The 24064-nt window shown below is 42.1% G+C and overlaps 1 protein-coding gene across 20 annotated transcripts in view; it reads right to left on the reverse strand.

Moving 5' to 3' along the window:
• EP400 (E1A binding protein p400) overlaps positions 1 to 23642 on the reverse strand; it is a 45799-nt gene extending 22157 nt beyond the window's left edge. For 15 of the 20 annotated variants that reach the window (XM_040648337.2, XM_040648335.2, XM_015275643.4 and 12 more), the window contains exons 1-23: positions 23503 to 23642; positions 20654 to 22020; positions 18567 to 18677; positions 14724 to 14811; positions 14209 to 14316; positions 13118 to 13497; positions 12550 to 12852; positions 11831 to 12016; positions 10655 to 10795; positions 10459 to 10537; positions 9868 to 9920; positions 8015 to 8072; positions 7265 to 7354; positions 6025 to 6132; positions 4824 to 5017; positions 4465 to 4642; positions 4052 to 4188; positions 3561 to 3730; positions 2934 to 3108; positions 2403 to 2539; positions 2007 to 2193; positions 1321 to 1487; positions 385 to 539 (exon numbers count right to left, since the gene is read on the reverse strand). In XM_040648337.2, coding sequence (XP_040504271.1) covers positions 385 to 539; positions 1321 to 1487; positions 2007 to 2193; positions 2403 to 2539; positions 2934 to 3108; positions 3561 to 3730; positions 4052 to 4188; positions 4465 to 4642; positions 4824 to 5017; positions 6025 to 6132; positions 7265 to 7354; positions 8015 to 8072; positions 9868 to 9920; positions 10459 to 10537; positions 10655 to 10795; positions 11831 to 12016; positions 12550 to 12852; positions 13118 to 13497; positions 14209 to 14316; positions 14724 to 14811; positions 18567 to 18677; positions 20654 to 21976 — 4528 coding nt within the window. In that variant the 5' untranslated portion in view covers positions 21977 to 22020; positions 23503 to 23642. Of the gene's footprint in view, positions 1 to 384; positions 540 to 1320; positions 1488 to 2006; positions 2194 to 2402; positions 2540 to 2933; positions 3109 to 3560; positions 3731 to 4051; positions 4189 to 4464; positions 4643 to 4823; positions 5018 to 6024; positions 6133 to 7264; positions 7355 to 8014; positions 8073 to 9867; positions 9921 to 10458; positions 10538 to 10654; positions 10796 to 11830; positions 12017 to 12549; positions 12853 to 13117; positions 13498 to 14208; positions 14317 to 14723; positions 14812 to 18566; positions 18678 to 20653; positions 22021 to 23158 lie in introns of all 20 variants that reach the window. The other 5 variants (XM_015275645.4, XM_040648329.2, XM_040648323.2 and 2 more) reach the window with 4 other exon arrangements.
• Between the last annotated feature and the right edge of the window lie 422 nt (positions 23643 to 24064).

A 24064-nucleotide genomic window follows, 5' to 3' on the forward strand; every position in this document is an offset into this window, starting at 1 on the left:
CAGACTGGGATTTCTAGCCATGCCTCCATCCTACTTTTACAGCATCATTTATTCAGTAAGCATTGTTTAAAGGTTAAATAAATACACAAAAGCACTGTAAACTTCCACGTCTGACAGAACATTACACGTGATCAGGTTTTAAATACCACTATGCCATATTTACTCCACGCACTATCAGTTAGGTTACACGAAGCTTAGTTTTGCACTACACTGACAGATCATATTGTAGAAACTAGTGGGGAAGTTTACTGGCAATTAGTTTGTCGGTATTTTTAAGCCATTAGTATTCTAGACCATTAAGCTAGAGGAAAGAGTTCTATTATCAGGCTGACTGGTACCAGTGTTTAGAAGTCTGTGTGATCAACAAAGCCCTAACTCTCTTACCTTGATTTGAGGACACTGTAGCTATGGGTGATCTTCCCCGTACTTGTCCCTGCTGAGTTACTGTTGCTGTGGTCACTGTGCGTTGTACCTGTGTGCTTGGAAAAACTACAGTCCTGCCCTCTGGTTTCTGCCCATACTGAACTGGTTGGAACAACCTGAAAAGAACATGAGAAGTCAAAGGCCATAGGAAGATCATACTTAAAAAAAAAAAAAAAAAACGCATCCTGTCACGGGGGAAAGTATAAACTGATCCAAGAGACACTTATCTCTTGCTCACAGGTAGGTGAAGCTGGCAAGACTCAACACTTCAGACTTCATTTATGGAAGTCCCATAAAGTCAGTTTGCTAAATAGAAGAAATAAAACAACTTTCCTTGCCACGCATCCAGTTAAATGAATGAAGAAGTGGAATTACAGCAAACAAGTTCAACACTCTAGCTCCAAAACTGGAAAAAGAATGGGGCCCCTGTATCACTTTCAGAGAATTGCCAGCATGGCATCAGGCCTTTTCATCAGAAAAACACTCCCACATTACTTGGGGATCACTACTGCCATGACAGAAATACTTTTAAAAAAACATTACTGATAAAACTTATGTCTCTTGTAACTGTAAGTACAGCTAACAGTCCCAAAGAAAGATTTCCCAAACTAAGTTGTAAAATAATGCTCCTTGTCAGGTAAGAACTTCAAGAATAAAATCCATACATTGGTCAAGTAAAAACTTCAGGAAATTGATCAAACTTCAAATAGAGTTGTATGCCTAAAAACCTATTAAAATGAATTCCCTACTTTTAAGGGTAAACAAGAAAAAATACAAAAATACAAAGCAAACTCTATGGCTTTATGCAAATCACATGACTAGATATGCAGACAGACACAGCAACAGAGCTACATCTTGCTCCGTGTAATTCTAGCTACAAGGAAGATGTGCACATACCTGCTTGGTTTGAGCTTCACTGGGTTAGGCCTAGTTGGTGGTGGAGGAGAGCTGTAGATTTCTTCAATTAACTTTCTAGTAACCTTTTGTTTTGGCAACATTTGTGCTTCATAATGAGTCATTTTGTTTTCCATTCCAATGAGATCAAAAAGAGAGAGGTCTGATTCCTAAGGATTGTAAAAGTGGGTTTATTATTTTATATGATGGCACAAACAATTAAGTACTATGTTCTATGCTGAAATCACCTTCTACATTTTACTTTTGGATATGAAATAATAACCTTAAACTTAGAGAACTTAACTATTAGCCAAAACTGTCTGAAAACATTCATTGATGCTCAGTGAACGTTTATGTAGACCAGACAGTGGATGTCAACACAGTGAGACAGTGAGCGTGCATTTCAGCCGTGGCTACAGTGACATGAAAAGACAAGCCACGTTCTGGCCTGTCATACCACGAAATGAAGAGCATCTCAATCAGCTCATCTGCACAGATCCGCCAGCAGTGGCAGAAACAGCATTTTGTAGCTGAGAATTTGCTCTTCCAAACAGTGTTATTGTGCTCTTCGTACTGGTGTGGTTTCCATGGAAATAAATAGGAAGCTTTAATTCCAGAGTGACCTATATAAATACTGATACTTTTCAAGGGCACTCATAAAGAGAAGACGACTTAATTATTCTACTCACCTTCCAAATATCCCTTTCTAGGGCACTCAGTACAAGAGATGCAGTTCTATATTCCAGCGTTTCTGATACATATGAGGTACTCGAAAGCCGGGGGTTTATCAGATCTGGGTGATTACAGATCCTTTGCAACTGCATCAGGACATGCAGGACACTGATGAAGTGTCCACTTTTGAGGGCCTCTTGAGTTCTACCAAATAATATATACAGAAATATATCAATTTCAGTACAGCTTTTATAAAGACATGAAAAGATGTCCATAAATCAGAAGAGAACGTGAAACACAGTATGTTATTCAAAATCCTTAACGCAAGCTTAGACTTTAAGCATTTCTAAAGCATATCATCTTGCTTAAGCACCAAAAATGATGGCATTTTTTATTCCATTTTAACTCCTTACCCTGGTTGTAATATGACATCTTCATACATAGCTTTTTGTCGACTAGAAAGACGACACTTTAGTACATGTTCGTATTTCTTTGTTAGCTGCTTTTCAACATCTCTCTTTGATCTTCGCAAAATAAACGGCTGAATCATCTGAAATATTTCAGAATTGAACAAAAAAAACTTCTCTCACTTCAAAGATCGTTTTACAACAGGAAGCTAAGCTCATTCACACCTACATTTTATGTGATAAACCTCATAAGCCACACACAAACAAATTGAAAGTACACTGTTGTACAAACATTACTTGTTCTTCGATTTCTGCACATCATGCTTCAAAACCTGAGCCTCACGTTTTTAAAACAAACCTCCACACTTCCACAGTGATGCTTACAGCCAGACTTTCTTCTGTCCAAGCTGACCAAAGTAACAAGAAAGGCCAAAAATCAAGAACTAAACCTTATCTTTCCCTTTCTTCCTTATTTTCACAACAGCTTTTAATACAACTACTGTAGAAGGCCAGATAAGAAAAAAAATGACACCGTACCCTGTGTAACCTGATGACCAGTTTATGGCAATAATCCTGGTTCTCCTCATTAGGTGCTTTTACTGGAAAATCTAGATAAGGTCTGGAAATTCCTGGAATCAGGAAGTGTACCATGGTCCACAACTCCATCAATGTGTTATGCAAAGGAGTGTCTATCAGAAGCAAACGATGTTGGCTGTGAACAGTAAGAGAACATTTTTAACTAATATAGCATCATTATAAAGATGAGACCAATGTTCAAATATTGCAGCTTTAGGTCTGCCAGAAATAAGTAGTGCTAATTACATTCAATCTAGGATAATTTATCTTTTTAAATCTTGAATATACCATCAAACTAGCTTCTTCACTGCAGAATACCAGAACATACAAGAGAAACAGGTTTGAAGCCCAGATTATCAGCAAAGAGGAGTGCTATTGTTACAGTAGAGACAACTAAAAGATCCCAAGCATTTCTCTGTATTCACGCCGTTTCAAGTAGTGGTACCTCTACAGCTGAGTGTTGCTAAAGGGTATGGGAATTTGGACCGACCATAGTATTCTTACAGCTTTCTTTTGAACAGAAAACTCATGAGACATTAAGAAAGAAAAAACCCACTGCCAGAACAAAAATAACGCTCTACTCCATACCTGCGCAGACTGAAAAGTGCTTCCCAGTGTTTCTCAGTCATGTTCTTAATTTGTTGCATCTCATCTACTATTAAGTATTTCCATCGCATTTTCATAAATGCTGGGTGGCCTTTGAATAGCTGCTTGTAGGAAGTGATACACACATTAAAGCTGTTGGGTTCTGACCATTCCTACAGAAGAGGAAAGAAATGACAAGACAGAAAAGTTGAGGCAGAACACTCGACCCAAATAATTCTAAAATAGAGCCTTAAATTGCAGCCAGTTCAGAAAGGAGATTAAGTACTGCATGTGTTCATCAATACCAAGGGAGTTACAAAGATGCTTCACAAACCTAGAAGAGATAAATATAAATCTTCTTGCAAAGCAACTTGTAGTCCTAAAAACTTTTCATACCCCATCAAGGTGGAAAGAACATACAGATAAATACAGGTTAAAAGTCTTGTCATCTAAAATGAAAAACATAACAGTGTAAGAGTTGCAAAATACAATACCTGTCTCTTTGCCCTTAGTTCTCTTTGGCTGCCAAAGTAGAGCAGAATCTTTAACCCTGGGCACCAGCGTTTCAGTTCCAGCTCCCATTTCAGTATGTTACAGCTCCGTACAACAACAAGGTGAGGACCCCAGTTACCTACAGTTTAAAAACAGGAAGAGACTCCTGATCATTTACATTGACTTATCTTCAACCCTGATTTTTTAAAGTGAAGCATTACTAAATTCGTTGTTAAAAGTGAGATTCAACAACATCAGAAGAAATTAAGTGACTAATCTATTTGTTATCTCCAATAAAAGATATTAGTTCCACAAGCTTTGTCCTACTTGTGTTCTTAGACTACAATTGACAAAGATAATGCTTGCCCAGTACCTATCTAAAATTGTGAGATTTAGATAATGTAAATTCATATACCTTCATTACAAGCCAAGTGTGCAAAAAAGGCAATAATTTGCACTGTTTTTCCAAGCCCAGCCTCATCTGCCAGAATGCCGTTGAGATTTTTCCTATACAGTTTTGCTAACCAATCCAGTCCAATCTTCTGATATTCTCTGAGAGGCCCATATAATAGGGATGGAGTATTGTATTTTACCTGTAGTGAGAATGAATTGTTACTTCTAGTTAAATTCACAGAGCATGTAACAAAACATATTCATTCTACGGTTCAATAAATAGAAAATATTTACTGTAATTTATGGCTAAAATCTGCTAAATCACACAGAAGGCATTCTGTATGTAAAACACACACAGTAGCAGAAAATAGGGAGTTTTACCGCTGTTGTTATCCTAGAGCTGCCTTTAGGTAACAGCACCTCTGCTGCTGCAGCAACTTCTGATATGTCTCGCATGTGCTTCTTTGGAGGGCTTGATCTGTCTATACTCTTGTACTGGTCAATGCTGAGAAGCGAGTCTATGAGGACAACTTCCTTCTGAGGACTTTCCCTATCAGACATATGGTCATCCATTTCTGTGAAACATAAATGACACTGGCATTGAAAATAAATATAAACTTAAGAATCAGCTACACAAAGTAATTGAGCTGGCTAGCATTCAGTTAGGGGTCTAAAAGGAAACAGTTATATGATCATAAAACAGAATCCTAGAATCATTAAGGTTGGAAAAGATCTCCAAAATCATGTAATCCAACTGTACACCTACTTCCAATATTGCCCGCTAAACCATGTCCCTGAGTACCACACCTACATGTTTCCGGAACACCTCCAGGGATTCCACTACTACCAGGGGCAGCCTCCTCCAGTGTCTGACCACTCTTTCAGAGTGGAAGAGTTTCTTAATACCCAACCCAAACCTCCCCTGGCACAACTTGAGGCCATTTCTTCTTCTCGCCTCATCTGTTCCCTGGGAGAAGAGCTGAGTACAGGGAGAAGATCACAAGCTAAAATGAAAGAAACTTAAGCTTGGGAACGCAGCATGCTCTAGACGTTCACCATTCAGTAGGTGAACAGGACCAGTAGCTTTTTTTCAACTTCTATAAAGATCTTTTCATAATACCTAAAACCTATCTTTAAATATTTCATTTTATCACCACTTCAGTGTAGAACAGATGGCAACTGTGTAATAATAACTATTATGTGCACTGTTTTATTCAGTGTGGAGAGGTTCCTTTATTGCTCACTCTTGTTTCTGAGAGTCTCACATGCAACTCTGAAGCTGGCAAATTTTATTCCCTTTTCATAAACCAAGTAATGGAAAAAAGAGAAATTCCTCACGGACCATTATCTAAAAATATTTAATAGGAACAGGAACAAATCTAAGTCTTCCTAAATGTTTAGTCAGAAAGTCACTGTATTTTACATTCATTTTTGTAGAGAACGTTGCTCATCACTTAAAAATAATTTCAGATATGATTCACTCAATATTTGTTTTCCCTTGTCTTTTAACAGAGACCCTGGGAGTCGTTCAAGCTGCTTCACCTTTTAAGTTAATATTTTCTTTGAGACAAAAAGTAATCACCTTCCTCACTGCTGTCCTCTTCACTGTCAGGTTTAGGCTGAGGCCAGTGAAAACTTTCAGAAAAGGCACCTTCATACATCTTCAGCAAATCATCCAGAGGTAATTCAGCTGCAAGTCATTAACACATGTAAATTTATAAATACCAAAGCATTTAATAAATTATATCATTATTTTTAATCTCGTGACATTCTTCACTTGTTTAAAACCAGTCCTCTAATCAGAAGTTAATTGAAGAGGTAATTACTACTTGGAGGACAGCAGTATTTATTTAATGACCCAGATTACAGAGAACACTTGGCATTACACCAAATAGTTTGCTCAACCAGCTTGCTTTTTACTACACTACAACCCAAGATCCAAACTGACAGTAAGTTACTGGTTGGAAAGGGAGAGGCAACAAATCAAAGGGGCTGAAAGACAATTGAAGACTTCAGAGCTTCAAAACTGATCTGCACCTCAACCCCGTTGACCAGAATTTCTACGATCCTTTTTTTTGATTTGTCGAGGTAGGAATGTACATGTTGTTAAAGGCCAATCAATCAAGAAACATTCTAATTAGGAACTTAGCTGACCAGCCAAGAGTTATAATCCCTCCAACTGGCCAGCTGGCTGCAGCCACTAAGCTGCCAAACAGACCAAACAAATGGATTTGGAAACTGTATATTAATTGCCAAGCAGGCCTAGCTTAATGGGCAGCCTGCCTCTGAAAATCATCAAGGTTTTTACCACAGTAACTGAAGTGATCCCTATGGGACACTTGCATACGCCAAGCTCTGTACAGCAGCTATTGTTAAGTTGCTAAAGAAAGCAAACTGCCAGCCCAATCACCTTGTCTCAAAGCCCCTTACCTTCCAAGCACTTATACCCCCCAAGACCAGCCCTTCTGCATCTTTCGGACTTACCAGGTGCATCACAAAACCCCACTGAGATGAGTACTCAAGACAGCTGATGACAAATTGTTTATATTCAGTCTGACACAATACTGTTTTTCAGTATTTAATACGCATAACTAAAACTTAGGCTGAGAGTCTTTTGGTGTGAAAGAAAAGCAATGAAATACTTTCTTTTTTTCCCCTCAAGCTACCTTGCTTGATAACTAGTTAAGGACTCAAACTACTTCATCAAGAACAGATGTCCATCATCATCCCATAAAGTAATTTTATTTACAAATAAAATAACTACAGCATGTTCTCACCTGTTTTAGAACTCTCCAGAGAGAGGAGTGGAGCTACACACTTACCTTCTTTAACTAGATTAGACAATTCAGTTTGATGGTTTATATTTCCTTCTTTAGCTTCTTGTTCTTCAATTGTTTCTTCTTCATCTTCAACTAAAATCAAAACAAACGCTAACTGTGGCATTCAAATTACACTACAATTCAGAAAGTTTACAGCTATGCATCCTTCAAGCGTACTAGCAGAATATCACATAAGCAGGTTTCCAAAAGAATGAGATGTGTAGACAGAAAACAAGAAAATCTGAAAGTAGCTATGCCTGGAAGTTAAAAATTCTTTATGTGAAAAGGAGAGAAGTGTTTGTGTCTTGAGAAAAAAGGCAGAACAGCCTAGCGCTGGCTCACAGTGGCCCCCCAGAGGTTACTTTGTAGCTTTAAACTGGGGATTTTCCTTGTTAGAAGCATGACACAGATGTCTCCACAAGTCACTGAAGAGGATGGTTATTCAGTCCGACAGCTTCAACAGAAGTTTAAGGCCACTAGTAAGGTTTGAGAATCAAAGGAACGAGGAGACACTGAATTAAGATCTACCAGCAAAGATGGCATTTTGTTTCCAGGAAAAGTTTTATTTCCAAGTTTTCAATGAAGCTCTTTCCACAGTTGACTATTTGATCCAGGAAATGGATCAGTGCTGGTATTTGTTTTGTGAAAAACATTGAGTCCATGCAATAATGGACTGAACACCACTGGCTTCAAGGTTTTAATATACAACTTACATACTATACTGTAGACGCAAAACTTTGAAAAGTGACATACCTTCCTCATCAGTCAAAGATGTGCTTGCCTTTCTTTTCCTCCCAGATGATGAAGAACCCTAGCATTCAATAAATAAAATATTTAAGATCACAGAGAAAACAAAGCTAGGATTTTTTTTTGTATTTTTGTATTTTTAATGAATGCAAGTGCCTTGCAATGACAGCAACAATCACTAATAGATATTGAACACATACTAACACTTCCCTGGTCACACAAAAACAGAACAAAACTGGAAATACCTTCGCAGTATCCATGTCAAAATCAATTACTTTCTCCCCATTATTTGTTGCCAAACTCTCATTTTTATATTAAGAACCAAGATAAAAGGTTTTTTTGCAGTGCACATCAAACCCTGTAATTTCATATAAAACATGTACACTTTCAGTAAGCTCAAAAATAAAAATTCCCTTTGGAGTCAGTACATATCCATCTGCTTTACTTAGTGACCTACTAGTTACTCTCAGCCTGAGCACCACCTGCAAAAGCACACTGCAAAAACAAATGACCACCTCAGGTTCAGAAGACCGTTAATAGCTCTCAGCTATACGTTTCCACCTGGCCCACTTACACAGATGCAGACACTCTGCCCCTGTACTGAAGACAGCCTGCAATTAGCCATTTCAAATGTTTGTGGCCCAGCTGTGGCACAGAGTAGCAGCAGACTCTTTCTCTTAGAAGCAGTACTGAGGCACAAAACTTCTATCATGGTTGGAATCAAAGACTCAAGTATTTGCTAGTCAATAGAAAAAAGATAACATGCAGGCTTCCGTGCTGGTCTGCAATCACTCAATCTCAAGTGTCCAACATACACCACAGCATGGCTCAGCCTGTGCAAATTAGCAGCCACAGACAGTGCTGGGCCCATAGCTGAGCTGAAGCACATGCTAAAGCTTGTTCCCAACAGAAAATGCAGATGCAAGCATTCTGCTTAGAGACAGGGGAGCATTTCAGCAAGTAGGCATCATCTGTGTCATACCAGATGGCTCAGAGCCACAGAACAATCCCTTACCTATTCCTCGTCCCCCCCCCCCCCCCGAGTTGTACAGATGGACTCAAGGAGTCTGCTCTGCTCATGAAGAAGCAAAATCACTTCTAAAGGGTTCTTGGTAACAGAAGGCAAAGTATTCACAGGTAGGCTAACAGTCACATACAGAAAGCAGAGCTGAGCTCACCCAACTGGTGAAGGGGCCCTCTGGCTGTACAGCACTCACTCTCAAGAAGCAGCCCAGGTCGAAGACTTGCACTTCCTACAGCAGCTGGCCCTTATATGAGCCCAGGGCAGCTCCACGCCTTCTGCTCATGTGGGGAGCACAGGTGCAAACAATTTGCCTGTGCTCCCTGGGCCAGCCACACCCCTTCACCAGGTGCTCAATCAGCGGTTTAAGCCCTGACCTAACGGTTCCCTTACAGAGTCCTATTACACATTTCATCTAGGGCTAAAGATATTTAAGTTCTGTTCAGTTTAATCCACTCTGTAACATACACCTACCTATGTCAGCAGATAAACTAGTAGGCTGAAGAACAGACAAATACACACTTTCATGTCTCACAGAGTTCACCGCTGGCTACAGCAGAAGAAATTCCTGCCCAAAAAAAGGCCTGGCACTCACTCAATGTACTTTTTTTTTGTCTTAAAGTGACTGATTCAAAGCCACTGAATAAATACGCATATTTCCTTTAACAGACACATATCAGCCACAATCCAATATTTTCAAATGACAGTAACTTCACAGAAATCTGCCTGTCAGCACTGTATACTCAGGGAAGATGCTTCATGTTTATCAAAACTGGCTGTCATACAGGCTAGCACATTTAAACTCTTTATTCATTTTTAAAGAGACAGAAGGACTTACCATTTCACCTTCTTTTATTGGAAAAAGGTCCTCTGAAGGTTTTGCATCCTTACCTGTAAAATTATTACTCTTGATGTGAGTGAGTAATGGTTTTAAACTAAAGAACGTAGAGTTGGATTAGACAGCAGGAAGAAATTCTTTACCATGAGAGTGGTAAGGCAGTGGAACAAGCTGCTGAGAGAAGCTGTGGATGCCCCATCCCTTAAAGGGTCCAAGGCCAGGCTGGATGGGGCTTTGGGCAAACTGCTCTAAATGGGAGGTGTTACTGCCTGTGGCAGAGAGGTTGGAACTAGATGAGCTTTAAGATCATTTCCAACCCACACCACTTTATGACTCTACTAGTCATTTAGCCATTTTACACTTCTTACATTAACTTCTAAAAGCATTCAACAGTAAACAGAATTGGTACTAACAAAATCAAGTAGAAAAAATTACCATAACTTGCAGCTCAGATCTGACCATGACCTATTAGCATAGGTGCACAACTCATGCACAACTCTATTACCAGCAAGATGAAAATCCACTGGATGAAATCATGTGAAACAGCAACAGAATTCATACTGAATTTCTTACAAAAAGAAACACAATTACCTTTTCTTGAAATTTTCTTTAAATTCAAAGCTTTTTTCCTTTTCTCTTGAAATTCAATTTGCAGTTTTATCTCAACAACCTGAAAGGCAAATAAAGTCTAATAAAATGCTTCACTTTTATAAATACATTACTGAAGACTGAAAAAAAACAAACAAACAGTGTAACCCACTGACATACCAGTAAGTTGATATTTTACCTGCTCAATGTTGGACCAGAAGTATTCTATTTCTCTGGCAATTGATGCAGCAATTCGCCTTAGTTTGTTTTGTTCCTCCCTTTTAGCTCGCTCTTCATTAAGTTTCTTCTCCTCATGATAACGGGCCACAGTTCTTACCATCTGCAACACCATGAATACTGAATTAGCTTATTTCAGAATACACATCATTGCATTTCTTAAGTTTATGTTAGTTAGTAGCAGGCAGATGTTGACAGCAGTTTTAAAATATGTTAGCACTTAGCTCCATTATTACTAATTCTTACCATGTCAGTACAACAACAGACAATAAAAGCAAAGGAAAAAGGAAAATACAAGAAGGAATTCCAAATTCACTCGTTTTACTCAATACAGGAAGTAGAAACATGAGAATTAGCACATTACAAGTCATAGAAATCACAGCAGAAAATGTCAAGAGACCAAAGGTAGAAGAGTTTGAAAAGTACAAACATGAATGACAAGTCAGTGGCTGCTAAATGCTGATCCAAATGGAGGCCCCTAACATGCTGACTTCCAGAGTTCTGAAGCACATTGCCAAGGGAAGGATCATCTCATATCTGTCCTGCACGCTTATTTTAAGTAAGCAGATTATACATATTTCATCACACCAATTTTCATCCCATCGCTAAATGGGTTATACCTGCTGTATTACCCTCTTCCCCTACAGAAACAATTCTGTAACTGCTGCCCCAGTACTCTACATTTTCTCCTACAGTTTTTTCTTAGATGAAGAGAGAATTAAAAAGACAAGCATATCCGATGGAAGTTATTTACAAAATGCCACCCTTCTCTTCACTGAGAGGGAATAATTGGTACATGAAATAGGCACAACAGCCATAACGTTTAAATATGACAAAGTTACTATAATTACTGAGTCCCCTCAGTAGGTTACGTACAGAGGAATAAAGCCCACAAAACCCAAAAACTATTATATGCATTTATAGCCAATAAAATGATCAAGTCTGTGTCAAATGTCAGAATATACAAAGCTGACAGCATGGCTTCTCCTTTAAGTGAAAGATCAGTACTTTATTCCTATCACTTATAGCTACAGAGGAAAAGAGAAAAAACAATGACCACATTTAAACAGCTTTGCTATAAAGCTGAATGATACCAAGATCAACTGCTCTGATTCAAAACCGTAAGTTTCTCAAGTACCTTCTTAGCAGTTGCCATCTTCCACTTTCTCTCTTGGGCAAAATCAGTCGCCATCCATTGCATTTCTTCCAGCAAATAATCCCAGTGAGATTTGGGTCTTGGAGCCTCCTGGAGTTTAGGCAATCGCCTCAGGGACCATAAGCCTTCCTTCCTGAGTTCTGCTATTCGCTGATGGATTTGGTTTTCCTTAAAAAGAAGTGCATATAGTTAAAAGAAGCTGCAGAATACACTTAAAATAGCCAAATACAAAAATAACTGCTCACACTCCATCAATATACATTGACAGCAAAAAAAAAAAAAAAAAAAAAGTGTAACAGCATGATACAAAACTAAAGTCTGAACACTGCATTAAAGGAAACAATATTAAACTAAATTCAGCCTGTGCAAAAAAAGAGTACTTTAACCTTTACTAGAAGAGGTACTTGTTAAATAGCAGGACAAAAAGACTCACAGGGAGCCCAGTAAGCAATTTACAAGACAAGTAAGCTGCAATCCAATCATCCATTTTTAAATAAAACTGCAGCTATATTTATCCACAGCGAAACACAGAAGATAAATATATCTTAATTAATACAACTTGATTTTGTGATGAAAAATAAAAACAAAAAACAACAACTAAGTTCTCTGTGCTGTTGTCAAATTTAAAGCACGCTGCCTGTATTAACTGTTATGTATGTGTTAACTGTTCACAGGTTTTCAGAAAAAAAATATATACTTACCAGCTTGACTTGCTCAGCAAGCTTGTCTTGAGAATTGTCCTGTGGCAATACTGCTGCATTCTGAGCTGGACTTTGTGATTTAGGTGCTGCTGCCACCGCTAAGCCTGGGGGTTTTGATGCAATAGGAGATAGGGACTTGTTAGTTGCGGGAGAGGTCCTGTTTGTTTGTACTGGATATGTAGAAGGCGGTGCTGTGCCTGAGATAGCTGCTGGCGCAACGGACGAGGTAGGCGGTAGTATATTTGCTGTAAGACGCTGAGAAGTCTGAACGGGATCTGCAGATGGTCGTGTCAGAGTCACAGCCTGCCCAAGAAACGCATCTGTTAGTGATGAGTTTGGTATTCATCACTGTCTTAGTCTACACTTCAGCAAAATGCAATGAAGACTTTAATTCCGTTAAAAAAAACCACACCTGCATTTGTATAAGGAAAGACTTGTTGTCTGCAGGTTACCCCTAGATGCATTAATTTTAAAATACTAATATTTGGCACGTATTTTCAAGACAATGTTCTTACACTGTACTGAGCACGAATACAGATTTATTCTCACCTCAACGACGTTCACATACCTGTTGCTGTATTGTAGCTTGAGGCTGCGACACTTGGTTTGGTGTCTGCCCTTGTACATGGATTGCTGGTGGCACCTGCTGCTGAAGTGGAGCTGGAAGTGGAGCGGAAGTCAGGGGTACGCTTTGGGGCTGGATCTTCACCTGAATCTGGGGCTGAGTCGGAGATTCCACTATCTGTGGCTGCTGCTGCGAAATCTGCAGTGCAGCTGGAAGAGACGTCATGGGGACATTCACAGGTTGCAGCCTCCCTGGCAGCTGCGGCGGCGGCGTATGCAGACTTGCTGCGTTCTGCACAGGAGGGCCTTTGGAAGGGTCGTACTGCTGTTGGCTCTGTTTCTGTCCAGTCAGCTGCACCGTTTGAGGAGTGGGAGGCATTCCACCTACAAAGCAAAAGGAAACACAACCCAGATTAAATTAGAGGGTCCAGTGCTCTTTACTCATATAAAGAGGAAACCAACTGCAAATAGACTAATTTGTTACTTACTTCGCCACAAGACACGATCACTTGAAAATACCACATCACAATCACAAAATAAATCACTAGTACAATAAACAATGAAACATTTCATGCACAGGACCGCAACTACAATTTGGAGCACGGTAACTATAAAAAAAAAAGTATTAGATGTCTTCTTAATGTCCTCTACTTAAAGAAAAAGAAAAAAAGGACTGGTGAGCAAATGGAAATTTAACCTAAAATAACTGTCTTAAATCTAAATAAGACTTAGTTCTTAGTACATTGACTCTATTGCTTAGCCTGAAGTTTGGCACAAATAACGAATAAAAGTTTTTCTTGAAAGTTGCAAATTAGAGGAGGTTTTCCTTTTCACAAACCATTGGCTCAGGTCCAGAATTCTCAAATTAAATGTTTTGCATCAGCATCTGTGACGTATTTCCATGCCCACATGCACTTCTGGAGCCCGTCACTCAGCTCCTTAAACGAACCAGGCATTGCATACCAAGTATTAATTTACAAGGAGAGGTAGGTGGTGGGGCCAGGATCTTGGAAGGCCGGGAGCCCAAGTTTCTAGTCCCATCACTAACGTCTCCTTGTTAAATTAATGTGCAATTGGCATGTGGTGACACAGTACCTTGTGCCGTTGGCATTAGCTGTTGAAGCGGAACTCCTGAAGCCACACCCGGATGCTGAAAAACCATCCCATGACGGCCCACTTCAATTCGTGGTCTCTTAGACGAATCTGTGATATTCAAATTCCATTTATGGCATGGTACAATGGAATGGGTTGTTTTACAAAGCAATCTACTACACATGATTCCAACACTAGCTCAGAAAGCTATGACTACTATGCATGTGTAGCATTTATGAAGATGATGCTCCAAGGGCAGGGTCCCTTTAACTTCCAGCTGGCCGTCTCCAATCTTCTTAGCCAGAACAGGCAACCTAACAGCACCTCCATGCTTGCCAGATCCAGTCCTATGTATTGTGAGCAGAGCGCGCTCTAAACGCAGCACCACTCACAACAAATAGTCCTAAGGACCTGGGAAAAATTGTGTTTCAAGAACCACTGAGCAGTGGGCTCCATTAACTGTTTGGAAAAAAAAAGTAATAAAGAAAAGAAACTGAACTTCTTCCTGAGAAACATACCTGCCGGTGTCAGTGTCTGCTGTCTCTTAAAAGCCTCCATTTCTATGGTGTTCACAGTCCCTGTTACTGGAGTCCCTGTATGCGTTTGCTATTGGAAAAAAAGAAAACAAATCACAAAAGTTCAACCTGTAGATAGTCTGGCACCAAGATGTTAATGTACAAACAGATCTAAAGAGGCCATCACAGAACAAAGCCTTCAGAACAGTGGTACAGTGAAGAAAGCAAGGCTGCTTCAATATCTGCCAGATGGTTTCAGATGCCCATGTTGCACTGATAGTCTTTGATCAGTTGGAACTTCAAAATTGCAACTGAACAGAAGAAGGTGGTTACACACAGTACACTTTTACAATTTCGTTTCATTTTTAATAAATGAATGTTTTCATTTACATATCACCCTCTCTTTATCATCTGCACAAGGCTGCAATGAAATTAGAACAACATTCACATAGCTTTAGAGCTGCAATAAAAGGTTGACAAGAGAAATTAAAGACTGTGTCTTCATTATAGGATTAATTAGAAGGGAAAGTAGATGAGGAAAAAGAATTTATGCAGAAACTGTCATAATTAAGACAACACAAAAATAAGAGAGCCAATGCATTTGTGAAAGCTAATCCTTTTCACTGCAAAACATCATAAACTAATTAATTCTCATCCTGAAGATAGTTTTAAGCTGAACTGGGTCTCTCCCACTGCCACTCTCAGGATAGAGCTCCGCAAGCTGTAGACTTGAAGTATTTCAGGAATAATGGCTAAGAATAAAAGATGGAGTAAAAGAATCTCAGCCAATCTGCCAATTTCAATTCCAGTTTTCCAGCCACTAGACTTGTATTTGTTGGCAAAATGACACTCATTAAGTAATATTATGAAGAGAAACACAATATTGCTATAACTCTAATGTCACCTCAGAGCATGTCAGAAGATGGCAGATGTTTTGTAGGAGCATAAATATCACACAGCTATGAATTAGAGCTACAAATTGAGAAGCACTGCTGGTATCAAGATGGAAAACAAATCATGGGGCTTTCATTTAGCAAATTGGAACTTAACTTCAGCAAGATAATGCAGTGCAGGAAAACTTTAATTTTACTACAATTAATACTGACAAAGGTGGCAGATAATATATCCTGGGAAATTCATTCAGTGTCAGACCCAAACAGCAGACTCGCATGCAGGATTTACCAAAACAAACTTGGGGCTATAGGTTGCTCTCCATGCTCCCTGGGCTCTCAGCTTCACTGGCAAGTTATAAATGCCATCAGTGTTTGTAGGAGTCCAGCTCTGTTCACCATGTTTCTGAACCTTATTGTTAAATTCTCCTCAATTTTTGCCATGCTACGTCCAATATTCTTCTATGAAACTTACCATGAGAAGAATAAGGGCTATCTGAAGAAAGGGTTTCAGAGATTCTGCCAGAAAATGAAAAAGCAGCCTGTTTTGTAACCTCTACACCCTAGAAAAAGAGCTAACCTAAGCCTCCTCCAGTTCTCTACACACAGTTTGCAGTGAGAGCCTCTACCACATCCATCTACAGTAACCATTGTGAAGAAATATTATCACAACATAGCAAAGACAGAAATTTCCCAGAAGAATCTTCTAGTTTACTCACAGGTCTTTTTTGTTCTCTAATTTTTAAATAGAAATTCTGCCAATGTAAGTTAAGCCTACGGAAATAAACACCAGTCTATACTGAAATTAACTGTAGCAGCCACCACCCTTTATCGCCATTGCTTCACTGAACAGTACCGATAACCCTACCACGGCCACCCAGAATGGCTGGGTTTCAAACAGTGCCTTCTGAGGTCTGTACATCTCATAGCACTCAGATTCTATCAGTAACTTGGAATTAATAACTTTCCATCTCTTCGGTGCTGTGAGGACATTTGTGGCTGCTCTAGGGATACTGCCACACTCATAGATGTGAATTTTGGTTTTAAAAACATCTGACTCACACCCACACCCAGTGCTCACATAGCAAACTCAGTATGGACCAAGTTTTCAAGTGTTTGTTTTATCACAAGGCAAACATGCAGCACATTTCAAGTTCAATGGCCAACATCTGGCAGAGCATAAGTTGCGTAAATATTTAGAGAATTATTCAAAACAAATCATAGAAATGTATTTTGTACAACGTTCCTGAATTAATTAACAAATCCTGCTTACGTGCTGTTGGAAATCAATGCCTTCTGAAGCACCAATTGGAGGAGATACGTTCTGCACACTGCTCCAAATGCTGCTCTGTCTTATCTGCACTCTTACTCTGGATGGCCACACTGACATTTTCAGGATGCATGTCTACCTCAGGATTTTCCATTGGCATTTTTTGAAGTGCGTGCCTCCAGCTGTCTGTATCATCACCACCTAATTCAGGCCAGGCACTTCAATGAGCAAAGAATTACGTCTTTACAAATTGCAGTCACATACCACTTACGTTAGACTAAAACTGTCCTAAGTTTAATTAAAATAATGTAGTTCTCCAGAGGTCATGATTATGCAGCACACTCACAGTAATCATTCCAAGTGCTGCACTTACACACCCAATTTGAATGATGCTCACCAGGACAGATTATTACTCTGTAAACAGTTACAAAGACAAAGCCTGAAGGGAAGAGCTGATACTTGCTTTTAACAGTTGGGGCTGAAGGGTATCATCACATCCACTCAGTTTTATACAATGTTAGCACATACCCCAGAGCACCTCTGAAATGCTCTAATGCTTCCAGCAGCACTTCTTTGTTGGTGTAGCCAGAGCCCAGAGCTAAACCTAACCACTGCCATCAGTAACCTGGTACAGTGTGACACACTTTGAACAGCTTAGATGAAGCCTGTGCACCTATGGGACTTCATAAACATGTCAGCATGGACCATAGCAGCAAGCTGTCAGTGTGAGCTGTCACTGTGCAACCCACTGCTGAAATCACACTGAGAACAGTCTGCTTGTTACACACGAGTACACAACCCACCCTACAGTGCATTGAACTCTCCCTGTTCCACATCCAGGAGGAAGGCAGTGCAGTCCATACAGGTTGCGAGGCTCAGGAGAGCAACTCATCGTGGGACATCTTTAAGTGCGGACAATTCATCTAACAGGTAAAAACTGTGGCTGCAGGGGAACCAGGGAATGGCTATGGGACTCCTCAGTCTGGGTAACGCAGAGCTGAGGGCAGCTGCATAAGCACACAGCAGCTCCACTTTGAAGTTTCTACCATCACTGATCCACAAAAAATAAAATAAAAAGAATTCCTATTAGATTTATAGATCTACTGCTTTATTCAGTGTTCTTTCATGTTAAAAGAAAAAAAAAGACCTAAATGATGATGTTAAGCACTTCAGTTTCTTCTTTCCAACATCTATGTCAGAGGTAATGAAAAGGAGTTATTTAAAAAACAGCATTAGAGGGTTATCAGCATTATTTGAAACATTTCACAGAAGGCATCACCAAAACCTTCTCTATTCATACTCAAAACCTTTAATACATAAAGAAAAAAAAAAGAAATTTAGAAGAAATCCACAATTACAATGCCACAGACAAAAGAATCCATATTATCACTATGCAGAATGCACAAATGAAACAAATGCATTAGGGACACAAAAGACAAACAAACCAAAGCGAAAACATTCAAGCTGAAAGTTAATGAAATAAGCCAGCAACCTGGAGACAAAGATGTAACTTCCTCAGAGCTTCATTAATATTGATGCATTTGAAGATTGCAAAGTGTTTTTGGATTTGTTTAGATGATAAGGGATGGGCTCTAGGGAAAATTCTAATTCATCTAAGAAATATCAAATCTGAATGAAGAAAAAAAATCTGGGATGAAACTACATTTTAGAACCATTGAAAAGTACCTGAAATGGTTGCTGCTGGGATGAAAAAGCAGCAGAAACATTTGGAGGAAGCTGGGTTGCTATAGCGACAGGAGTACCAGTCTGCCCATCCTTTCCTGTCACAACCTTTACCTGAGAGAAATATTTTGGGAAAAAAAAAGAAGGGAGAATCATTTTCTTTTTAAAAGTTTTTTTCTTCATTGTTGCTTTGTTGTTTGTTGCTGTTTTTCATTCACTGCCCAACACGGACGGCCCCTCACTGAAGAGGGGCTGACAGCCGGGCAGCCAGCAGTGTGGCCTGGGACGAGCTCTGCCTCATTGTAAACAGCAGAGCCGGCCTCGACTATCCACAGCAGCTTCCCACCGCTGGAAACCTTCCGTAAATCCAGTTTACACAAAAGCGTGGTTTAAATTTAATGACTGCTGCTCCTAACAGACAACAAATCAGCATGACAGACAGTTTGCACTGAAGAGAGCTCCAACATTTATTCAAGCGATGAGCACAGCCACCATTCGCTCTGCCTGGAGCCACCAGCGATCGCCCCTCCAGGCAAGGGATGAAGCGCATTGCTTGAGCAGGAAGTGATAAAGAAGGGGAGGGGGAAATAAAAGAGAAGACAAAAAAAAAACACAAAGAACATACTCAAAAGAAGTCTTAACCTCTCAAAAGGATTCGTCGTTTGAAGACACACAGACTTTTCCCATTGCAGGCTGCAGAATTCTGCAGCGTTAAACTGACAAACGGCCGTCACAAACAAAAGAGGGTCTGAACAGCACAGGCCGAGGGGTGAAGCCTCCACTGATGCAAATTGTAGCAGTGCCACTGATTTCAATGACCTTGTACAACTCACATCCACCCAAGTTCTCTCAAAACCACATACTGTAGTTAAAAGCAAGAAGAACACCCAAACAACTGGACAAAATGCACACCGAGTGAAAACTCATTGGATTGCACTGTCAATAGCTTTGACGTTACTGAACGTGGAAAGAAATGGTTTCCTAGGCAAGAAACTTAACTGCAAAACAATGAACTAATTACACTTTCTCTATTATAACATTAAAATTCTGCACAAATTCCAGCTGGAGATGCAAGCACATATAAAAGCACCAACGCTCCCTGAACACTCTGATTCCTCATGGATATTTCAAAGCAATACAAATTTCTTTATATAACTGGTTTTGTTTCATCTTTTTACAAACCGGCATATCTACGCCCATAGTTACTTCTGCAAATTTCAGAAGGTATTTATTTGCACAGTGCCACCAGTTACAGCAACACTGTTGCAGCCACTTGTCATGTAATGGGCCAGACAGGCATTGCTCCAGCACCCAAAGGCACACTGTGCTGCAGGTCAGGATCTACACATGGAGGTGTAAACACGCAGGAAGAGTTGTACTGCAAAGAGGGCCACTCTTAGCAGCAAGCTGACTGCAAGGCATCTGCCGGTAGTAAACAGTGCACCAAAACTCTATAGTTATTTGAAATCTTTGCATAAAAGAACGAAGCTCATGTCTAAGCACAAATTGATTTTTATCATTCAGACTGCAATGCATGCACAAAGCTCTAAGACAGCCCAAATAAATTAATTCATTACTACAGACTCATACACATTATAATTAGATTACTTCAGGGTTTCTCGCTGGCCACAGCAACACTATGCCTCAGGAATGTCTACACTTAGAAGTCACAAGAACCAAATGAAGGTTAACCTCTTAAGAGGCTTTCTACTTACTCTTGTTTGGTTTATGTAAGTCTAGAATGTGAAATTTAATCTACAACGCATTCATTCTGAAAGCTTAGAACAGCTTCCATAGCAAAGCCACCTACATTTGTGTGCTGGCTTACATACTAACTAGGACAGTGGAAGTTGCTTTCAGCTCTCTGTTCTTTGCCTTTGCAGCTGATGGCATGCTCAAACCAGCTTGTCCAATCACACCACCAAGCAGAATGGCATTTTCTCAGCCAAGCATTTTAAAAAACTGCTGTACTTCATCAACAAAAATGAGTTTTCAGGTACCATCACACTAGCTGATGCTTTGCAATTCAGGTTGCAATTCACAACTTCACCCACTACTTTAATCCAAAGTATTAACAAACAGATTCTTACCTCATCATTGATGACCTCAGATTGTTCTTCCTCTTCTTCTTCCTCTAGATCCAAGTCATTTTGCCTCAGGTAGGCTTGCAGGGGAACACAGTGCTTCTTCTTAAAAGCTAAAAAGTCCATCATATTCCCTTGAAGATGTTGCAGGAAAAACAGCTCAATCAAACATTCCTTAAAAGTTTCCTTAAGGATTTCCATTTGCTTGTGGTGGTGATCCAAACACTGCTTTCTCATCTGGGCAGTCTCTTGGTTGGCAGGAGGTATCTCCTCCAGTTTTTTGGGTTGCTTTTTCACTGCCGTATTAACTGTAGGCGTAAGAGGAAGACTTGACAGCCCCTGCGGCACTGTGGCCCGTGAAGGACTTGTGGGAGGGGGCGGTGAAGTCATCCCAAATGCACCAGGGCCTCCAACACCGGCTATTAATCCCCCAGAAGCCCTGTCGTAGCCAATGGGTCTGCTCAGCTGCTGTCCTTGAAGCACTTGTTGCTGCTGTTGCATAAGTTGCCCTTGGATAATATTGCTGATTTGGGGTGGCAAGCTCGTTGTTGTAATATGGCCCGGGCTAGTCAAGGACTGCATGTTTGCCCCACTAGCTACAGGACTCTGAGGACCAAGATGATGAATGGTGCCACCAGACTGCGAATGAGGTTGCGATAGCCGGCGCTCCCTTACCGTAGCAGGTGTCCCAGAAGATGGAAGTTGCACCTGTGCTGCAGCTCCTTGAGCAATCTGTGCAATTCCTGGCCCTTCTTGATACACAAAGTGCCCACCATTCGAAGGACTCAAGCTGATTTGCCTCACAAGCACGCTGGCATCCACAAATCCTCTAGTAGGGCTCTGGCTGCACATACCCAAGCCGGGGCCTGGAGTACCTGCCCGAACGTTCGGTAACGTCTGCACTGGCACAGGGCTGGGCTGTGTGGGGCTCTGGGACTGAACCTGCTGGGGCAGCGGTGACGTGACTTGAATATACGATGGGGATCCATGCTCAAACCGTCTCTGCTGAGGGCTGAACTGAAAACTTGGCGATGTCGGGTTTGGAATTGGCAGTGGTGTGAGTGTTATCTGCTGGTTTCCTGAAGCCACCGGTCCAACGTTCTGCAGCGTGATGTTCACATTCTGACCAGCCACTGGGCTTCTACTCATTATAAACTGCTGAATTTGGTAGCTGGGGGACTGGGGTGCAGATGGACTCGCAGAAGGTGCGAAAGAAGCTGCAGGGGACTGGGGTAGATTTGCTTGTTGCTCTTCTCCCTCACTGCCCGTGAAGGACCTGGACCGCTGGAGCTGGCGCTGGGCATTCTGAGGACCATTACCATGGTGCATCCTCAATAGTATATGGTGTTTTGTTTTTGTTTTTACTGAATATGCTGAAGAAACACATAGAAACAGAAATTCAGGTAAGGCAAATATCACTTGTAACTGCAACTCTTCAGTAACTACATGAAAGAACACTTTTTGGTAAGAATTCAGTTACTCCCTCCTTGCAGTTACTGCAGCATTCCACATCATCAGTCAGATTACATGAAACCTTCACTGCCACAAACTCACTTCAACCTCTCATACGTTCCTTTAACAAAGTACTCTTGGATAGTCTGTAAATTACACATTCCTCCGAGCTAGTTAAACTGACCCTAGATAACAAAAAAAATGTATTTTTTTCCACTTTCATTGTAGCTTCAAGAATGAATGGCCCCCGCTACCCAAAGGAGCTGCTCTTCTGCATTCGTTATTCCTAGCACATCACTGTTCACAACACGTAATACTATCTTCCTCAGAACGCAATACACACAGAACATAAAGCAGGTTCACTCAACACTAACCAGAAACACGTCAGGCACAGACACACACCGTGTGACCACCGCTGGTGCTCTTGAAGAAAAAAATGAGTCGTGAAAAATCTCCCTATCAAATAAACTCCAAGTTTGACAAAGCAGCGTGCCTGGTACCTTCCTCTGCCTTCCCCTGCCTTCAAAAGACCAACTCCTTAACGAGACGAAAGCCAACGCAAACGGCACTTCATTTAAAGCGCTACTTATCGAGCCGAGCTAGCCAGACACCCCAAAACGCTTTGGTTCTCAAGCGCAGCCACTGACCAAAACAAAACTCGGCTGACGGCACGGAGAGCTGGCGCGGCGCCGGGACTCGTGCAGCTGCCCGAGGAAAGGAGAGCTGCTCTCCCTCAGCGCAAACAGCCGCCGCGCGCTGCCTTCCTCGTGCCCGGACACGGCGCAGCCCCGCGCGGCGGCACGGCACGGCACGGCACGGCACGGCACGGCAACACAACACAGCACGGCACGGCAACACAAAACAACACAGCACGGCACGACACGGCCCCCCGCACAGCACTCTGCACGGGGCCGTCCCGCTCCTCGCGGCGCCTCCACCCGAAGGCTGCACAGCGCGAGCGGCACCGCGACTCCTTCGTAACTCCGACACCCAGCAATTAAGATCCAAACGATATCGCCCGTCGCCAGTAACAGGGCCCTATTATTTTGATCATTATACCTCGGTCACACTGGCGGCCGAGCGAAAGCGCCCAATTAAGTACGCGCCGATAGGAAACGCGCTGCCAGGAGCGGGGAGCGCCTTTTGTGTGCGGAACCGAGGCGGGCCGGGGGCCGTGGGCCGGGCAGAGCTCGGTGCGGGTCCTCCCACAGGCCGCGGCCCGGCCGGCCGCCCCCCGCCCCGCCCCGCGCAGAAGGCCCGTTCCTCCGCGGCCGCCCCCGTCGTCTGGACCGGACCGCCGGGCCTCGAGCCCTAGGCCTACGGGACCGGAGGAGGGGGGGAGGAGGGAGGAAGGGTGCCCGGCCGCCCCCCGCCGCCCCCCGAGCCCGACGGGCCTGACTTACCGAGGGCGCCGGGGCCGGACTTCCCATTCGCTCCTCAGAGGAAGCGGGGGCGGGGGGCGGCCGGAGCGGCAGCCGCTACCAGCGCCGGCAGGAGACAAACCGCGCCTCCTGCGCCGCGCTCCGCTCCCTGCGCATGCGCCGCCGCTGGAGGGCGGTCCGGGCCTGCGCCGACGCTCGCGCATGCGCGGTGTGGGCTCGCGGGAGCTGCGGCGGCGGCCGGGCGGGAGCGGGGAATGGAGTGGTACGGGCAGGGAGGGGAGGCGGCACGGGCTCTACCTCGGAGCGGTACGTAATGTCCGCCACCACAATAACGTCTGTGCTGGTGGAACTGGCGCCAGAGCAGCGCCGCAGGGCTGGGCTCCTGCGTTCTCCTCACAAACACATCTGGAGTTATATGTTAGAGAAGTAGTGGTTACAGAGCTATAGATATGGAGAGTCTGAAGACAAAAAAGTAACAGCGGTTCCTCTGTCTGTCTTGAAGATGTGCTTTGCGCCTCTCGCCGTCAGGGCGCTTCCCGCCTCGCACCTCACGGCCGGGCTCGGCCCGCGCAGCGCCAGGCGG

This window comes from Gallus gallus, chromosome 15 (assembly GCF_016699485.2).
Source record: "Gallus gallus isolate bGalGal1 chromosome 15, bGalGal1.mat.broiler.GRCg7b, whole genome shotgun sequence".
NCBI classification, from domain to species: Eukaryota; Metazoa; Chordata; class Aves; order Galliformes; family Phasianidae; genus Gallus; species Gallus gallus.